The following is a 19,448-nucleotide window of genomic DNA, read 5'->3' on the forward strand; positions in this document are numbered from 1 at the left end:
TCTCTTCACGTTTTTCTATGAAACTACTTTAATGGGTTGCTGAAAATTTGCTTGTTTTTCTTCAATAAACATAGGAATTAAGTTACAAGACATCATAGGTTTACATACCTAATCCATGCTGGATTAGGTACTCTGCTAGAAAGCTGCCAAATTTTATCCCTGTTTGTCTCCAATGAGTCTGGTGCATACTAAGTGCTCTCTATATATTTGTTGAGATATTGCATAAATAAATGGCTTTAAGCCACTGTTTTAGAGTCCAACTGTCCTGAGGTGAGCACATATGGAAACTGCCTTTGTAGGACTGCAGCATTTCCTTAGTTTCTGTTGCCTATTTCCACCTCTCAGTACTGAATAAAACCTCTCAGTAGACCTAAGTAAACTCAGGTGATACAGCTGGGCCAGAGCTAGAGTTTAAACTTTAAAGTAAGAGCTAATAAAAAGTATTTTACCTGGAGCAGTCAGATAAATGAGTCTGAAATGAGTCAACCTCATTTCAGGTGTGAACCTTGGCTTAGATATCTCTTAAGCTAATTTCTGCCAAGTCCAAAGAACACAGATGGGACCTGCAAAGGCATTCAAAGCCAGAGCACCTGAGCTGCTTAAGTCTGAAACAGAATAGGAGGAATGCTAGAAAAAAAGGAAGGGCATCACAGATGGAACTAGAGTATCTGTGCTTGGCCTTTATGGATCATCTGTCTCATGGCAGATGGGAGGAGCCAGCTAATTCAAGGTACATCATCTAGACAGAAAGTGAGTAGATAGATAATAGCTATACTTCCCACACATTTTTAAATTAATCTATGTGTATAAGGCACAGTGATAAGTTTACTAGAAGAGATAAAGTAGGATAAAGTCCAACTTCTAATGCAAAATTATTATTTGGCCTGCTTATTTTGCAATGCTATTTTTCTGTTTCTGACATGATAATCTGATGATATAATTGGTCTACAAATACTTAAAATCATTTAGGTATCACTGAGAATCATTCAATATATTAGATTTTGTCAGTTTTTTTATGGTGGGGGTGGTTCTTGGTTTTTAAAAGTGTTTTTGTAAGTTGTTTTGCCTCTTCATTTTCCTAAGATTAGTTCCCGAACTATTCTGAAGTAGCGTTATTTAAATAAATGACACCATGATCACATGATGTAAAAAAAAGACCTGAAATACAGGATTGCCAAAATTGCAAAAGAGTAAGGAAATGAGAAAACTTCTCTTGGAAATAATTGCATAAGAAATTTGTTTTGGAGGTTAAAACATCATTATGACTTTGGTATTCTGGAAACAATATTTAGGAAGTTGAGAGATGAATGTATACACCACAAATGAAAAATAGCATGCATAGCATAAAAACACAGACTTCAGCTAAGAAAAGTTGTTTTTTTTTTTTACAGTATTTTCAGTTTTATTATAAAAATGCACACATAACAAAGACTGTCATTAAGTCATTTCCTGGCTCTACTTGCATTCAGCACTTGTTCTGGAGCAGATTTCTTCGCCTTTACCATCTCAGCAAGTTCCTTGTATCGTTTCATGCAGTCCTTCTTTGTCCTGCCAGGCACAGCTTCTGCTATTTTTTCCCATCGTTCAGGTGTATTTACTGGGTATGTTTTCAAAGCTTGTTCCAAAAGCTTCTGTTCTTCTGTTGTCCAAGGGATGAAGTCCATATACATACAAATATCTTGATTTAAATATCCTGCTATGGTAATTTTCAATATTCATTATCCTGTAATTTTTTGAGGATAAAAATTTTTTTAATATAAAAACTTGATTTAAATATCCTGCTATGGTAATTTTCAATATTCATTATCCTCTAATTTTTTGATCAGAAATAATTTTGGTTTACTTTTTTCTTTCTGCGCTCTGTCCATATATTCAGAACAGACTTCTGAACAACACTGATTCCAGAGGGATAGCTCTGCTGGTGTGTGACGGAGCTAGTTCATTCATTGACATTTTTGAAGTAGTTAAGGATGCTAAAGAAATATGAGATTTAATTACATACTGTGTAAATCAAGGTGAAAGTGGAGAAATAATAATTTTGTTGTGTGTAATATACCATATGTATGTTGCACATTAGAATAAATGTCTACTATCAAATAATATTTAATGAGCATATATTGTAGCGTATGTGTATGATAGGTCTATGTGAATGGACAGATGAGGGGAACTCTTAACAGAGTCCCTAATAGTTACAAATGTGACTGTATTGAAAACATCAAACAAATCACTGATGGTCAAATGGCATGAGCATGTCGTAATGTCTATAAATAACTTGCAAGATCTGTGAGCCTAGCATGGTCAGGAGTTGGGAAAACAGTATTTTTAATGGTCAACCAACTTTCTGTTGGCTAAATGCCTTATCCTCAGCATTAAATTGTTTCATTACACTGTGCTGCTAACCATAGTATTATTCCTTTTCATGTAGTTAATACTTGACAAACATTTTTTAGCATCTACTCTAGTAGGCATTTTTCTGAAATATAGAATGAAGAGATAGACTAGGCTTGGCCTTTATTGCCTGTTTTACAGTAAAAAAAAAACAGATAAATGAATGATAACAGTGCAATTTAATAGGTATTGTGACGGTGGTAAGTACAAATTGCTTTATTTCTTATTTTCTATAGCCCTATAGTCAGTCCTAGAATGAGAAAAGATTAATTCCCCAACACGGCTGATTAGTAAAACTGATTGTCCCAACTCTCCTTGTTGTCTGCCTGCTTTCAGATTTTATTGCCTCTCACCACAAATGCTAGATAATAGCATAATACCCAGGTTGCTTCTGCCTTAGTGAAGAAGTAAATATTTGTCTGTGTGCCTTCTCTGTGCCCTGCAAGCAAGAGTGGTTGCTCAGGGCAGAGAAGGATCCATTGTTCTCTGCATGGTGTTAGTGTAAGGACAGGGCACTGGTGGGGCTGGGACTGGCTGTCTCTGTCCCCGGCAAGACTCAGTCTGTGATGGTGGTTACCAGTGGTAAGGGTGTGGACCGCATTCATTCTTATGTGCTGGCAGGGCATGGAAAGCAAAATCTGCCACCTGCAAGCAGGCACCAGCAAAGAAATGTGGGGAGTTGTCATGGATGTAAGGGAAGCTTCAGTATGGGGAGGGAGCATGCAGGCTGGTGTATGGCTGTAGGGGCTGCCTTGCTGGAGCTCTTCACCAGTCAAGCATGAGTCTGCCACTGCAGAAGCTATGGGGTGGAACTGCAGGGCACACAAGGCTGCCTGCAAGCAGCTATAGTCAGTCAGGGCCCTGGGTAAGGTCAGCAGACCAAGAGGTGTTCAGATTGGGAGAGCCCTATCTGCTGGGCAAGACTGCCCTGCAGGGTTTAGGACTTGACAGTTCCACTACGGCTAAAGTCTCCTATGGGAGCAAGTCAAGCCTAGAGGGCTGGTCATCACTGGCTGTGCTCTGCTGCAGATACTCCTGCACCAAACCTTCTGGGCTCCACATCAGCTGGCTTGCTGCCCCTACCACCTCCTTAAGCAACTTTCCCTGCCAACTCAAGTGTCTGTGGTGGTAAAGAGACCTCCTCCTGCTGGGTTTCCAGATACCTGTGATGAAAGCTCCCTACCAGTTCAACTCACTCATTCTCCTGGAGCCATTGGGAGCCAGGAAAGAGTCTGGGTGTGCTGTAGCCCCATGTAAGGTTCCCAGGTTTCTCCCCCTTCAGTCCAGATTCTGTGTCCTCTCTCCACCTATACTCTGTGCCTTCCCTCTGTAGATCTGCTGGAAGCATGCCAGTCATCTCAGTTCCTCAGTGGGAGCTGTTTGACTTGGCTGCATCTAGTCAGCCATCTTGCCCCCTCCCCCAGTCTCTCCTTTTTCATGTAGGTGTTTATTGCTATAATATTCCCTCTTAGGACTGCTTTGGCTATATCCCACAGATTTTGATATGTTGGTATGTTTCCATCTTTGTTTCTTTCATAGAATTTTAAAATTTCATTTTAATGCCTTTCCTTACCCAATGGTCACTTAGGAACATGTTGTTTAATTTTCATAAGTTTGTATTATTTCCAGTGTTCCTCCTGTTATTAATTTTTAATTCTATTCAATTTCGATCTATGAAGATACTTGATATGATTTTGATTTTTAACAATTTGTTGAGACTTATTTTGTGACCTAACATATGTTTCATTCTGGAAAATATTCCTTGTTGATAAAAAGAATCCGTATACTGCTGCTATTGGAGGGAGTGTTTTGTAAAGGTCTGTTAGGTTCATTTGATCTAAATACAGTTTAACTCCAATATTTACTTTTTGATTCTTCATCTAAATGATCTATCTAATGCTGCATCCTCTCTTTAGACCTAGTAATATTTCTTTTATAAATCTGGGTGCTCTAGTGTTGGATACAGATATATGTTCAGAATTGTCATATTCTTTCACTGGATTAATTCCTTTGTCATATAATGATTTTTTTTTACTGTTCTTGACTAAAAGTCTGTGTTACATAAATATAGCTACTTCTCCTCACTTTTTGTTTCTACTTGTGTGGAATATGTTTTTCCATCTCTTTACTTTAGTTTGTATGTGTCTTTACCAGTAAGGAGAGTTTCTTGTAAGTAGCAGAAAAATCAATACTAAGAAAAACACTCTAAACCAGGAAATCACATGGAAATGAAACAACATGTTCCTGAATGACTTTGGGGTAAATAATGAACCTGAAGCAGAAATCAGGAAGTTCTTTAATAGTAATTAAAACAAAGATAAAACATACCAGAATATCTGGGGCACAGCTAATGCAGTATTAAAAAGGAAATTTAAAGTACTAAATGCCTACGTTGAAAAGTTAGAAAGATCTAAATTAGCAGCTTAACATTGCTAATTTGAGAAAGATCTCAAATTAGCAACCTAACATTCTTCTAGTAATAAAAAACTAGAAGAAATACTAAGAAAAGAGCAAATCAACCCCAGAGCTAGCAGAAGACAAGAAATAACCAAAATTAAAGCTGACTTGAAGAAATTGAGACACAGAAAGCCATACAATAGATCAAGAAATCTGTAAGTTGTTTTCTTGAAAACATTAATAAGATAGATGCACCACTAGGTAAAGTAATAAAGAAGAAAAGATAGGAGACCCAAATAAACACAATTAGAATTAACAAAAGGAACATTACCACTGACCCTACAGAAATACAAAAAGAAGAATCAAACACTACTATGAGCACCTCTATGAATGCAAACTAAAAAATCTAGAAAAAATTGGATAAATTCCTGAACACATACACCCTCCCAAGACTAAACCGGGGGGGGAAAAATGAATCCCTGAACATACCAATAAAAAGTTCCAAAATTGAATCAGTAATAAAAAGTCAACCAGCCAAAAAACGTCAAGACCCAACAAATTCACAGCAAAATTATACCATATGCATAAAGAAGAGCTATTACCATTTCTACCAGAAGTATTCCAAAAACACTTAGGGAGGAGCTCTTCTATAGCTCATTCTATGAGGCCAGCATCATTTGGATGCCAAAACCTGACAGAGATGCAACAAAAAAAGAAAACTTCAGACCAAATATCCTTGATGAATATTGATATAAAAATCCTCAACAAAATACTGGCAAACTGAATCCAGCAGCACATCAAAAGGCTTATCCACCATGATCAGGTAGATTTTATCTTTGGGATAAAGGATGGGCCAACATATGAAAATCAATAAATGTGATTCATCACTTAGACAGAACTAAAGATAAAACCCACATGATTATTCCAATAGATGCAGAAACAGCTTTTGATAAAATTCAACATCTCTTCATGCTAAAAATCTTCAATAAAATAGACATTTAAGGAACATACTTCAAAATAATAATAGCCATCTATGACAAACTCAGAGTCAACATCACACTGAATGGGCAAAAGCTGGAAGCATTCTCTTTGAAAACCAACACAAGACAAGGATGTCCTCTCTCACCACTTCTAGTTAACATAGTATTGACCAGAGCAATAAGGCAAGAGAAATAATAAAAGGCATCCAAATAGAAAGAAAGAAAGTTAAACTATCCCTGTTTGTAGATGCCATGATTCTATATCTAGAGAGCTTCATTATCTCAGCCTCCAAAGTTCCTTAAGATGATAAACAACTTCAAAATCTCAGGATATAAAATCAATTGCAAAAATTATTAACATTCCTGTACATCAACGCTAATCAAGCTGAAAGCCAAATCAGGAATGTGATCCCATTTACAATTGTCTCAAAAGAATAAAATATCTAGGAATACTGTTAACCAGGGAGGTGAAAGATGTATATACTTAGAATTATAAAACTCTGCTCAAAGAAATCAGAGTTGACACAAATGGAAAAACCTTCCATGTTTATGGTTAGGAAGAATTAATATTGTTAAAATGGCTGAACTGCTCAAAGCAATGTATACATTCAATGCTATTTCTATCGAACTACCAATGACTTACTTCATAGAACTGGGAAAGACTATTTTAAAATTTATATTAAAGCTAAAAAGATCCTGGATAGCCAAGGCAACCATAAGCAAAAATAATAAAACTGGAGGTATCTCGTTGCCCTTATATTCCAAGTTTATGGTAAACAAGACACCCTGGTACTGATTCAAAAAACAAAACAAAACATATAGACCAACGGAACAGCATACAGAGCCAGAAATAGTGCTGCATGTCTAAAATTATCTGATCATTGACAAACCTGACAAAAACAAGCAATGGTGAAATGACTCCCTATTTAACAAATGGTACTGGGATAATTAGCAAACCTTATGCAGAAAATCGAAACTGAACCTCTTCCTTACACCAGATACAAAAATCAGCTCAAGATGGTTTAAAGACTTAAATATAAAATCTAAAACTATATAAACCCTGGAAGATAACAGTCAATACCATTCAGGAAATAGGAATGGGCAAAGATTTTATGACAAAGACACCAAAAACAATTGTAATAAAAGCAAAATTTACAAAAAGGATCTAATTAAAATAAAGAGCTTCTGCACAGCAAAGAAACTATCAAAAGAGTAAACAGACATCATACAGTATAGGAGAAAATATTTGCAAATTGTGCATCTGGCAAAGGTCTAATATCCAGAATCAACAAGGAACTTAAAGAAACTTACAAAGAAAAACCAAACAACTCCCTTGAAAAGTGGGCAAATGACTTGAACAGATACTTTTCAAAAGAAGACATTTATGTGGCTAAAAAGCATATAAAAATGCTCAACATCACTAAACATTAGGGAAATGAAAATCAAACAAACAATATGAATGACACCATCTTACACCAATCCGAATGGCTATTATTAAAAAATAAAAAATAACTTTGACTTTAGACAACTGTAGGGAATACCTTTTAGCATTGTATTGCCTGGGTTCATTGAGCCACCTGTATCTAAATGAGTAAATCTCTTACTAGACTTTGAAAATTTTTGTTTATTATTTCATTAAATAGGTTTCCTAATCTTTTCTTTATTTCTTCACCCTTAGGGATACTGATAATTTGTTTATCTTGTCATTTTATGTTGCCTCAAATGTCACAAAGGCTTTGCTCTTTCTTTTCTATTATTTTTTTTACTTTTGTATGACTTGATTATTTCAAAAGACCTATCTCCAAGTTCTAAGAGTCTTTCTTCTGCTTGATCTAGTCTGCTGTTGACACTTTCAATGTATTTTATACTTCTTTTACTTGATTCTTCCATTCTAAACTCTTTATTTGGTTCTTATTGAAAATATCTATCTCTTTGGTAAATTTCTCATACAAATTCTGAATTTTTTAAAGTTTCTTTGTATTATTTTTTAGAATCCTCTTGAACAGCACTAAGACCCCTTAAAATCAACATTTTAACATTTTGGCTGGGCATCGTGGCTCACACCTGTAATCCCGGCACTTTGGGAGGCTGAGGTGGGTGGATCTCTTGAACTCAGGAGTTGAGACCAGCATGGGTAACATGGTGAAACTCTATCTATTAAAAAAAAAAAATTAGCCAAGCATGACGGCACATGCCTGTAGTCCCAGATACTTGGGAGGCTGAGGTGAGAGGATTGCTTGAGCCCAGAACGTGGAGTTGGAGTGAGCTGTACACTCTTCTTGCAGTGGAAGTACACACTTCTGGAGTACACACTTCTGTACTCCAGCCCTGGGCAACACAGTGAGATCATGTCTCAAAAAAAAATTAATATTTAAAAAAAAACCAATATTTTGAATTATTTATTGGGAAATGAAATTTTCTTTTAGATTAAGATCTATTGGCTGGGTGCAGTGGCTCATGCCTGTAATCTCAGCACTTTGGGAGGCCGAGGCGGGCAGATCACCTGAGGTCAGAAGTTCAAGACCAGCCTGGCCAACATGGCAAAACTTCTGTCTCTAATAAAAATACAAAAATTACCTGGGCACAGTGGCTCATGCCTGTAGTCCCAGCTACTCAGGAGGCTGAGGCAGGAGAATTGCTTGAACCTGGAAGGTAGAGGCTGCGGTTAGCCAAGATTGTGCCACTGCACTCCAGCCTGGGCAACAGGGCCTGACTCTGCCTCAGGGAAAAAAAAAAAAAAAATCTATCACTGGAGAATGAATGTGTTCCTTTGGAGGTGTCATATTTGCTTTTTATGTTTCCAGCATGCTTACATTGATATCTGCACATGTGGTACGACAGTTGCTTCATGTTTTGACATTTACTTTAGTAGAGGAGGACTTTTTTCTGAAGAAGTATCTATGGCATTCAGTGGGTAGGACACTGGCTGTGATTTTGGGTGCACAGAGTAGCATAGTCTCTGGGTGATTTATTTGGCTGTAAACTGCATTAGTAGTAGATGTGATTTCCTTCATGGGTTAGGGTGCAGTCATTAGAGGAGACTGTGGTGAAATTTTGCTGTGGGCTAGTATGTTTTGTGAGCAGGTCTATAGGCCACAGCAGTGGTAGCAGCTGGCTGACTATGCCTATCTTTATGCCCTAGGGAAGTGTGCACTGCTGCATGTCTTGGTTGTTACCAGTGTGTTAATTCTTGGGACCCTAGGCAGCATGTTTGGCAGCCAGTAGTGGCAATGGTAGATCAGTAGGTGGGCAGGTTCTCAGGCCTCTGGGCAGTTGGCATGACATGGGCATTCAAAGTATGACTGGAAAGAAGATTCTCTGGGTCCCAAGCAGTGTGTGTTGATGTTGGCAGTGGCTTCAGTGGGCTGAGTGCACCACTATCCAGGTCCACATGATGTCCATTTGAAAGGCAGATGCCAGGTTAGGTGGTAGTAGCTAGGAGTTCAGGCCACACCCCAGGCTCCCGGGAGAAGTGCTTAAGTTCCCAAGGGTTGGACAGTCAGTTGGGGGTGCAGTGAGGCTGGATAGCTTGTACTCAGGCACCCTGATGGTGAGAATAGGCACCAGCCATGGGAGACAAGAGCAAAGTAATCCTCAGGTCCCAGGGAGAGTGTGTGAGTGAGGGATAGAAGCAGCTTTGTTGAGGCCTTGCCACTGAGGAGGGTAAGGCATCCCTCTGGTCACATCCTTGTGCTGGCAGATGGGGAATATGCAACCCCTTCAAACCCTAGTCCTTATGGGCTTGGCCTCTTTTATCCTAGCTTCCAGAGCCCTCACCCAGCTTGCAACCAAGTCCCAGCAGCAATTTTCACTCACCTCGTGACCCCACCTCAGCTCACTTACTTCCTGGCACCAGTTGCTGCCTCTCAGGCTTAGCTCACTTCCTAGCCCTGACAATGGGAGTGATCCTGACGTGCTCTCCTGTCCCAGCAGTGACAACCCAAGTTTCCATAATGCCCTGTCCCAGCGCTGCTGGGTCCCAGGGTAGCATGCAGTTGGCAGAAGTCTAAGTTTCTGTAGTCACTTAGGTCTCAGAAAGAATGTGGAACTTAGTGTGAGCTCCCTCTCTGGAGCAGTTCCATCCCACAGTCTCCCGGCTACTCTTTATGTTAGCTTCATGGTTTGGGAGAGCCAAAGGGTTCTCTCACGGCGATAATTATACTATTCCACAGTGGGGATGTGTACTGCTAGAAGTCTATCACGTGCTCCTTCCTTGCGTTAGGAAGTCAGTCCCAGCTCCCAGCCTATCCTGGGAAAGGAGGCTCCCTCTTCTCCTTCTACCTCTTAGCTTTTAGATTCTCCTGTTACTTCTCTGTTCAATTCCAGCATCATCTCTTGAATAATGTACTCATACTGTCACTGTCTATATATGACTCTGGTTTTTCTAAGTGGAGGAGGCAGGCATAGAGTGGTTTTAGTCAGCCATCATGAACCCCCCGCCCTCAACATTGTGGTTTTGGTATTTTATTTTCCTTTATTTGTTACTATAAGTGGAAAATACCACCTTGGTCTATCATGTTAAAATCCTCTTAATTTGTTGACTGCTTTCGGTTGTGGTTCTGTACAGGGGAAGTTCGTGTTGGTTGTGTTCTCAATAGGTTGCTTGCTAGCTCACAGACTGTGGCTGTCACTGTTGGAAATGTTATATGCTCTGGGGGTGAAACTCCAAGGAATGAAAGTCATATTTACTTACTAGGTTCCAATTCTGAGTCAGAATCCATGCTGGGTCCTGTTATAAGTGTGATTTACTCCTTTCAAGAGCCCTGTGAAGTGGACATGATTGCTCTTATTTTGCATATATGAAAACTGAGGAGACTTGGGGTCACACAGAGTCAAAGCTGAGATATAGCCCAAACTTACTCACAAGCTCACTGGGGCTAATACCAGCACCTACAGGCTAACAGAGAAAAGAGCTGTATGAGAAGAGAAAACAAGCATAAAACAGCTCTTTAAGTCCATTAAGTGCAAACATGCTTGCTTTTTATATGTCTTCCCAGAAATTAATGTATTTTCAGTCCTCTCTTAAGTTTGCATTAGGAACCAACTAGAATGTACATGTCTGAAGTGGATGAGCAATGAATATAAATGGTAGCCCCTGCTGAAAAGGACTTAGACTCTCAACAGCCCAGACAACGTCCAGTGTGGTGGGACATCTTTACCACAGAAGCTATTTTTCATGGGTTTCCCAGAGACTCGAACCCTAGGATCAGTGTGGAGACTGAAATTGAAAGAAGACTACAGACCAAGAGATTTAACTATCCAGTTGGTCCTCAGCATCCTGTTCTTGCTGACTCTCTCATGCATCTTGTTTGGAGTGTGGACTCCAATATGGACCATCAGAACCTAACATTTTAACCAATGAACTAAATTTGTGCTTTCAAACTACATGTCATGATTCATCAGTGGGCTATAAAATCATTTTACAGAGTTGTGGCCAACATCTTTTAAAAAGTGGAAAATGGTAGGATAGGATAAGCTAGGCAAGGATAGGGTAGACAATAAAATATCAGGATGCATAGTATAAAGCAGGTATAAGTATTGTATTGTAAACTTGTTTTGTGTGTGCATGAGTCTATATGTATGTAAAGATGGAGAAAAATATGCATACATTCATACATACAGTGAATAAAAATATACACAGGACTATATATGTATAAGAGAATGCAATATTACATGAGATAGCCTTTTGTTCTCCAGCCAAAGAAAACATTTTATATTATCCTGGGACGTGGTTTCATACTCTTAAAATTGGGATGGGAATGCTCCCTAACTAATAGCAATATAGCTAAGTAAATTACTAAATGTTTTCTTTATGGTATGTACAAATAAGTACTTTATTGAAAGTTAGCAATTCAACTTGTAAGCGTATCAAATGACTAATATTTTCAAAAAGAAAAATATTGAGTGGTGAAATTACAGGTTATGAAAAATATTTTTTATTTCATCTGTATTTTCTGCTCTTTGTAATAAACATGCATTGTCTTTTATAAAGAGAAAAATATGGATACATATTTAAAACCAACTAAACATTCAATGTTTTATGCATTAAAGAAGAAACTATTTTTACGACAGTCCTTAGAAGAAAAAAATAAAAATTTACAAAAATGCATAACAAGGTCCAAGAACAAAATATCCTTTGGTGATTTTCTTTTATTGATAGAGCCTATGACTATGCAGTAAGTGTCTAGTTTGTGGACATTTTCTGATGACTGCTTACAACTAGCAGGGTGTTTAAGTAAATTTAAACTTTATCACTCCACGATTGTTGAAACAACAGGGAGTTGCTGTGTGACTTGAGCTTTACCCAGCAGGAAAGCCCTCTTCCCGTGCCCTTGCTGACAAAGGTAGCAACTCGAAAGTGTTCTCAGTATCGTTAGATCAAGGTAATTCTGAAGCAGTAATTTATGAGGCAACAGCATTCCAGCATTGGTTGACTTTGGTCCTCATGATCATCATGAAGTAGGCACTCATAATATCCCTGTTTCACAGCTGAGGAAACTAAGGCACAGAGGGAAAGTGAGTGTGGCACAGTGTTGAGTGCCATGCTCAGGACTTTGGATCTTGAATGCCCTACGCAGTGGAGTGAAATATTTGTATCTGTGTTTTGGAAAAATAATATGGGTAGCAGTTCATACGTTGTACCATAGGTGACAAACACCAAGTGAGTGAAAACTAGTTGAGAGACCATGCTTCACTCTCTCTCTCCATAAATATTGCAGCCCTGCAGAACTATTAACTATTGTCCAAGCATGCAAATAACCTAATTATCTGGTGTCTTTTTACATATTATTCATCTAGTGACAGTTCTAGTCCTCCCTTTGTCCCCCTGGCAAATTCTTACTACCTCTTCAAAAGCTAGTTCATGGAACAGTTTCTGTCTGCAAAATTAGCTAACATTCCACTTGCCTGTGTGAAAGGCAGCACAATGTGAAAGCAAGAGCAGGGAGTTGGGAGTCAGACTTATCTGCTCAGCCTCTCACAAACTGTGTCCTTCCAGAGACTGTCACCTCATCTCTGCATTGGGAATAATACTCTCTAACTCGCAATGTGGGTGTGGAAATTTTCTATGATATTCTGGCATTTCCAAAGCATCTATAAATTGTGTTTATTTTAATTAGTTTGTCACCTTAGAAACCCACCCTTTCCACAACCACCAAAGAGATCAAATGGTACCATGTTCTGTTTTCTCTTAGGATTTTAAACTTGTGTCTACACAAACATTGTCACCTTAGGAAAAAATTACATTACAGGTATTGATCGATTTATGACCTATGCAACTTACGACCATTCGACTTTACGACCACAATCGCTAGCCACGACTGCTCTGCATCTGGCAGCGCAAATGTTGCCCAGCTGGGCGTACGACAGTGCGGACCAGCTTCCGGCAGCACTACCATCTCCGTGTGCACCATTTCAACTGTTATCCCAGACTCGGTACAGCAATTTGTGTTTTGTGTCTTCAATATTTTATGGTATTTTTTATACCTGTATTTTGTATTTTTGTATGCACCTGTGTTTTGTAATTTTGTATGTTTTGCAAATATTAAACCAGTTGTACTGGTAGTGCAGTTTTACTTAAACCTGACGAATGTAAAAATAAGAAACAAAATGGTGTAGAGATGATACAAATGGCATAAAATGAACAAAGAAAATTATGATATGTAACAATGAAAGAAAGTTATGATAAAATATGAGTTAAAGATTTTTATAACATCATTTCACAGTACTGTACATATAGCCTACTCAACTTACGACCAAATTGTGTTACGACCGGTCTGTCGGAACAAATCGTTGTCGTAAGTCGAGCATTAGCTGTACTCATGAACAAGGGTCTGCAGCTTTTTCATTCCTCAACTAGATTCTGCCTTCTGGCCCATTGTGATAGGGTGAATAATGCCCGCCACCCTTGAGATCCCATGCCCTATTCTCTGGAAATGATTAATATGTCACAAAATGGCAAAAAGAGTCTTCACAGATGTATTAAAGATCTAGAGATGAAAATGGTTTCTGGATTACCCAAGTGGGTCCAATGTATTCGCAAGTCTCCTTATGAGAGGTAGGCAGAGTTAGAGATGGAAAGGTCAGGGGAGAGAGGGGAGATGTGACAATGGAAGTAGAGGTTGGGGTGATGCAGTTTGAAAATCAATGGAAGGTCCACATGCCAAGGAATGTAGATGCCTCTAGAAGCTGAGAAAGGAAAGGAAATAGATTCTCTTCTAGAGCCTTCAGAAGAAACGCAGCTCTGATCATACTTTGAGTTTAGCATGTTCAACTCACTTGGAACTTGTGACCCCCCAGAATTGCAAGATAATAAATTTGTATGTTACATCACTTAGTTTGTGTTAATTTGTTACAGAAGCCATAGGTCACTAATAAACACTGCCACAACTTCCTTTCTTCCCAAAGTAGAGCAGTGCCTTCCTGAGGGGTGAATGAAAATACCATCATCTTGTACCTCTCTTCATTTCCAGAATCTTAATATCTTTCCAGTTAATGTATTCATGGGCATAAAAGCAGTGTTATTTATTTACTAAAATTTTTAAAAGCCATCTAGTAATATGTAAGTGCTACTAATAATTATTGACAAAGACAATAATATTCAAGGTAAATATGCAGCTATAAAGTACTGCAATTATGTAAACGCTGACTATGTATTAGCCAACATATAACGCTAAGCAAAACCAGTATTCAAACCTTCCTTCAAAATATTTTTTGCTTAAAATATCAGAATTTTTTTCTTCCATGAAATTATGTGTCAACACAATTTTTGCGCTATTATTAAGAAGTATTTTGACTATACTACAACTTGATTTATTTTGTTTAAAACTAGAGGGATAATACAAATATCAGAAGTTCTTTCATAGTTACATTGAAAGTAGGGGGGAAAGTATGTTATAAGGCAAATGCACACACTTAGGCAGCTAACTCTCCAAAAGTTTCTTAACTATTTTCCTGTACAGTGGGGCTTGCAGGTCCAAGCAAATTTTCCTCCCATTCTTCAGTGTGGCTCTGGCAGGGAAAAGAGAAGAAGTGGCCTTTCAGTCCTTGGGTTTGCAGATGGGGTTAGAAGGGGTGGGATGGGCAGAGGAGTCACAGAAGGGGGCACTGACTGATGCAGTGTAAGGACTCACATCAGTTGGGCAGTGGGGCAGTGGGGTCCGGCCTTGATCACCTCCAGGCTGGTGATGTGCCTGGGACGGACCTGGGAGGTGGTCTTCACACACAGGCACTGCAGGTCCCCATCTCCTTCTTCAGCATCAGCTGGGCGGGAAGGGGAGGGGAGGAGGGGGAAAGCAGGGGGTGGTGACTCCATGAGTGGCCAGAGGTACTTTAGGGACCTTTTCCACTACCTCCAGCCTTCTTCTCCTGAGTCATAAATCATACTTCCCTCGGAGAGAAGTTGTGCTGACCAGGTGGCGAGGTGCCCGTGCATCTCCTGGCACGGTGCCCGCACACTCAGCACGCGCCTGCTAAGTGTGGCCGCGATCAGGAGCCTAGAGGACTCCTCCCCAGCCCCAGGGATTCCCGGACACCCCTCGCGGCTGCCGGCCCTCACAGCCTGGCTTCTGCTCTCACCGCTGGCGAAGGCGACCACAGCTGACAGGAGCAGCAACCCCAGGAGCAGCAGCCCAGGGCGGGAGGCGCGGGACCCGGCTGCGGAGCTCATCTTGTCGCGGAGGTTCCAGCAGGATCCCAGCTCGCAGGGAAAGTCGGGCTGAGTCTCAGTGGCCAGTGACTCCTGGGCTTCACCAGGCGCGTTTTATCCCCAGCTGTCCTTCCAGTCCGGAAGCCTGGGGTGGAGAGCTAGGAACTGCGGTGCGAAAACTACGACACTGCTGGGAAGACTCGGGCTCTGCCCAGCCAAGATTATTAAAAAAAAAAAAAAAAAAAAAATGCTGGGGCAGCTGCCTTGGCTGGGACCTTCAACCTTAACTTACAAACAAGCACATTTGTAGAGTTAGAAACAGAACATGAATCTTAGAAGTGTTTTGTTTTGTTTTGTTTTGTACTAATAGTAAAGTTCTCTGTAGTCACCATGCAAGTTACACAGCAGGTGCCTTCAGGACACTGACAGTTCCTATTTTCTTTCCAGCCTCCCAGCTGCAACTACCAATGATTACTACTGAGTTTGGTGGTGGTGTGTGTGAAGGCTGCGTTATTTGTAATTATTTTCTGCTTCTAACAAGTTTAATTTGGTATCTAGGCGATGATTTTTCTGAATTTCACCTGAATGTGGAAAACTCCCCTAGTCTCTGGATGGAATTTACCAGGCTCCACCAACAATCACCCGGTATACTGTAAGACGCAAGTTCTATTTTCTCATTACTCTTACTCTTAGAAAATTGCAGAAGTAATGTTTGAATGCATTACTTTTTGTAAAATCTTAGCGCCTGGCTATTTCTTCATTGTTTCCGTTCTGAATAATTGCCCAGAAGAGAGGACAAGGACAGTTTGCCAGGCTGCGTCTCCCAGTGCCTACTGTGTCTTCAGCCAGTACCAGTGACAGGGTGAGATGGGCTGCACTTTTGGTGGGGAGCAATGATGCTCTCTGTGGGAGGACTCGGGGTGTCTGTGAGTTGAGGGTGAGAATGCTGGGAGGTGAGGGTGGAGCAGATGCAACAGAATCCCACACAAGAAAGGAGAAGAGATTCATATGGACCATCTTCTCTTCTTTGAAAAAAATGACTTCGGCTCTTGATTAGGGCAAGGTACACCCTTAACCCAAAGCCCAAGGTTTCCTGTCACACTGATTAAAAGTGCTGAAGGGTGTCAGGAGACCACTGCATGAAAAAAGCTGACGTCGTAATACACAGTAGGACTGGACTTCTATAGAAATATGCAATGTAATTGTTGAGCTGAGTAGTTTCTCTCTCTTATTCTCTCACTACCTGCCTTTTCAGCTGGCTAAGACTTATTTATACTTCTGGTGTCAGCTTAAATATCAATTCCTCAGAACGCCCTTCCTTGACAATCCCTGATATGTAATCATGTTCTCTTGCCTTTCTGTCTTGCAGAACTCTGTTTTTTCTATTTCTCACAGGTAATGCACACACACACACACATACACATATATTTTACACAGAGATACATGCGTATGTATGTGTGTACTTCATAGTGTTAAAAATGGTTTTGTTTTCTACACTGGAAAACACTATGAAGTCAGAGTTTATAATATTTATCACTGTTCCAGTGTACTGGTAGAGACTCAATTCAAAGTGCTACATTAGTGAAGATTATGTGTTGAAAATGATGATGATGAAGTTTTTACATATTCATGTATCTGCTCCTTCGAGCAATTGAAGCATATCTCTCTATTAATGTGTGTAATATATAGTTGCAATTATTTGCCAACTCTCCCACCAAATATCAATCTTTTCAAGTGCAGTTCTCTGTGACTTATATACAGTCATGCAGCACCTAACAACATTTTGGTCAACAATAGACTGCATATATGACAGTGGTCCCATAAGATTACAATTGAGCTGATAAATTCCTTTTGCCTAGTGATGTGACTCTTATTGCTTCATGGTTGTGAAAGGAAGCAGTGACTGAAACATGTCTGTGAAAATTACTGACATGTTTGTGGGGATGCTGATGTAAAGAAACCCACTGCACTGCCAGTTGTATAAAAGTATAGCACATACAATTATGTATAGCACATAATACTTCATAAGGATAATAAGCAACGATGTTACTGGTTTATGTATTTACTATACTATAATTTTATTATTATTTTAGGGTATACTCTTTCTACTGCTTATAGAAAAAAAATATGAACTGTGAACCAATCTCAGGCAGATTCCTCAGGAAGTATGAGCTGCTATCATCTCTCTGTCATCATAGGAGATGGCAGCTCCATACATATTATTGCCCAGGAAGACCTTCTAGTAGGACAAGACAGGGAGTTGGAAGATAGTAATACTGATGATCCTGACTTCGTGTAGGCCTAGGCTAATGTGTTTCTGTGACTTAATTTTAACAAAAAAAGTATGAACAATAAAAAATACAAAACAAAACAAAAAAACTTAGTCAGGCACTGTAGTTTTTGTCTGTAATCCCAGCCTGGGAGGCTGGGGTAGGAGGACGACTTGAGACCAGGAGTTTGAGACAAGCCTAGAAACAAAACGAGTCCCCATCTGAATTACAAATTTCAAAAATTAGCGGGCATGATGGTGCACATCTATAGTGGAGATCAAGGAGGATCACGATCACTTGAGCCCAAGAATTTGGGGCTGCAGTGAGCTTTGATCATGTCATTGCACTACAGTATGGGTGACAAAGACCCCCATCTCTAAAATAAATAAGAAAACAAGCTTATAGAATAACGATATAAGGAAAAACATATTTTTGTAAGTTGTACAATGTGTTTGAAGTGTTATTTCAATAGTCAAAAGGTTTAAAAATTAAGAAGTTTCTAAATAACAAAATTACAGTAAGCCAAAGTTAATTTATTGTTGAAGAAAAAATGCTTTTTATAAATTCAGTGTAGCCTAAGTGTACAGTGTTTAGAAAGCCTAAAGAAGTGTACAGTAATGTCCTAGGCATTCACATTCACTCAGCACTCACACCGACTCATCCAGAGCAACTTCCAGTCCTATATGCTCCATTTGTGGTAACTGCCTTGTACAGGTGTACCATTTTACTCTTTTATACCTTTTATATCTTTTATAAAGATATTTTTACTATATCTTTTCTATGTTTACATATATTCAGATACACAAATACTTACCATTGTGTTACAGCTTGCTATGGTATTCAGCACAGTGACATGCTTTGCAGGTTTATAGCCTAGGAGTAATAGACTGTACTATATAGCCCAGGTTTGTAGTAGGCTATACCATTTAGGTTTGTGTAAGCACACCCTATGATGTTCACACAATGACAAAATCACCTAATGATGCATTTCTCAGAATGCATCTCAATTGTTAAGCAAAACATGACTGTATTTTTGAACATCCTGTGTCCAACACAATGGCTGTTGCAGAACCTGTTATAATTCATACATGTTTATGAACCTGAAACTTGAAACCCCTTCAGAGTTAGCAGCAAAGAGAATGAAGAGGGGCATGGTTTTGCATATGGACGGGTAACACACTGGGTTTGTACAATCTTACACCCAGATTTTAATGTTTGCAGTGTAAAGGGATCCAGTGGAACTGAGTGGCAAATAAATTACCATTTCCCTGCATGTAAACAGAATAACTCAATACATGCACACGAAAGTAAAAGACATCTATCTGTATCTCAGGAGGTATAAGCATGGTGTCAACACTGTGCCATCTCTCAGGAGCTGATCTTGTCAGGTTTCAGTCAGAAACCACTAGACATAATGAGTGAGAGGCCTGCTATCCTATAATTATTATAGTATATACAATCTGCTATTTATGTATCAAGTTGTATTATGTGTGTCAATAATACTATGTTGTATGTAATGTAATCTCTTCATTAGAGAAAGTAGAACAGAGGAAACTACCGTGGTACAGTGGTTAAGAGCACAATTTGAAATTCCCACTCTGTTACCTATTTAGTTATATGAAAGTGGGCAAGTGTTTTAGACTCTTTAAATTTGATTTTTCTTTTCTGTAACACTGGGGAGGTTAATAATAATCATAAGGAATAATTACTAACATTTATATATGGTTTATTTGTGACATGCATTATTTTAAGCACCTAAAATTTATT

The 19,448-nt window shown here is 39.2% G+C and overlaps 1 protein-coding gene across 1 annotated transcript; it reads right to left on the reverse strand.

Annotated features, from left to right (window-relative positions):
• Nucleotides 1-14,571: 14,571 nt before the first annotated feature.
• PF4 (platelet factor 4) lies at nt 14,572-15,591 on the reverse strand. Its single transcript, XM_032260995.1, has 3 exons — nt 15,342-15,591; nt 14,897-15,026; nt 14,572-14,774 (listed from the first exon to the last, which is right to left on the reverse strand). Exons 1-3 carry the CDS (start codon nt 15,430-15,432, stop codon nt 14,687-14,689), a joined length of 309 nt encoding a protein of 102 aa, XP_032116886.1. The 5' UTR covers nt 15,433-15,591; the 3' UTR covers nt 14,572-14,686.
• Between the last annotated feature and the right edge of the window lie 3,857 nt (nt 15,592-19,448).

Source organism: Sapajus apella, unplaced genomic scaffold (assembly GCF_009761245.1).
Source record: "Sapajus apella isolate SASKATOON/1434 unplaced genomic scaffold, GSC_monkey_1.0 scaffold121, whole genome shotgun sequence".
NCBI classification, from domain to species: Eukaryota; Metazoa; Chordata; class Mammalia; order Primates; family Cebidae; genus Sapajus; species Sapajus apella.

Excerpts from the sequence above, each read along its gene's own strand:
- PF4 (XM_032260995.1), bottom strand. The coding sequence starts at position 15,432 with ATGAGCTCCGCAGCCGGGTCCCGCGCCTCCCGCCCTGGGCTGCTGCTC. Across the intron at positions 15,027-15,341 it reads TGTGGTCGCCTTCGCCAGCG|CTGATGCTGAAGAAGGAGAT; the intron begins GTGAGAGCAGAA and ends CTTCCCGCCCAG. Across the intron at positions 14,775-14,896 it reads TGCCCCACTGCCCAACTGAT|AGCCACACTGAAGAATGGGA; the intron begins GTGAGTCCTTAC and ends TTTCCCTGCCAG.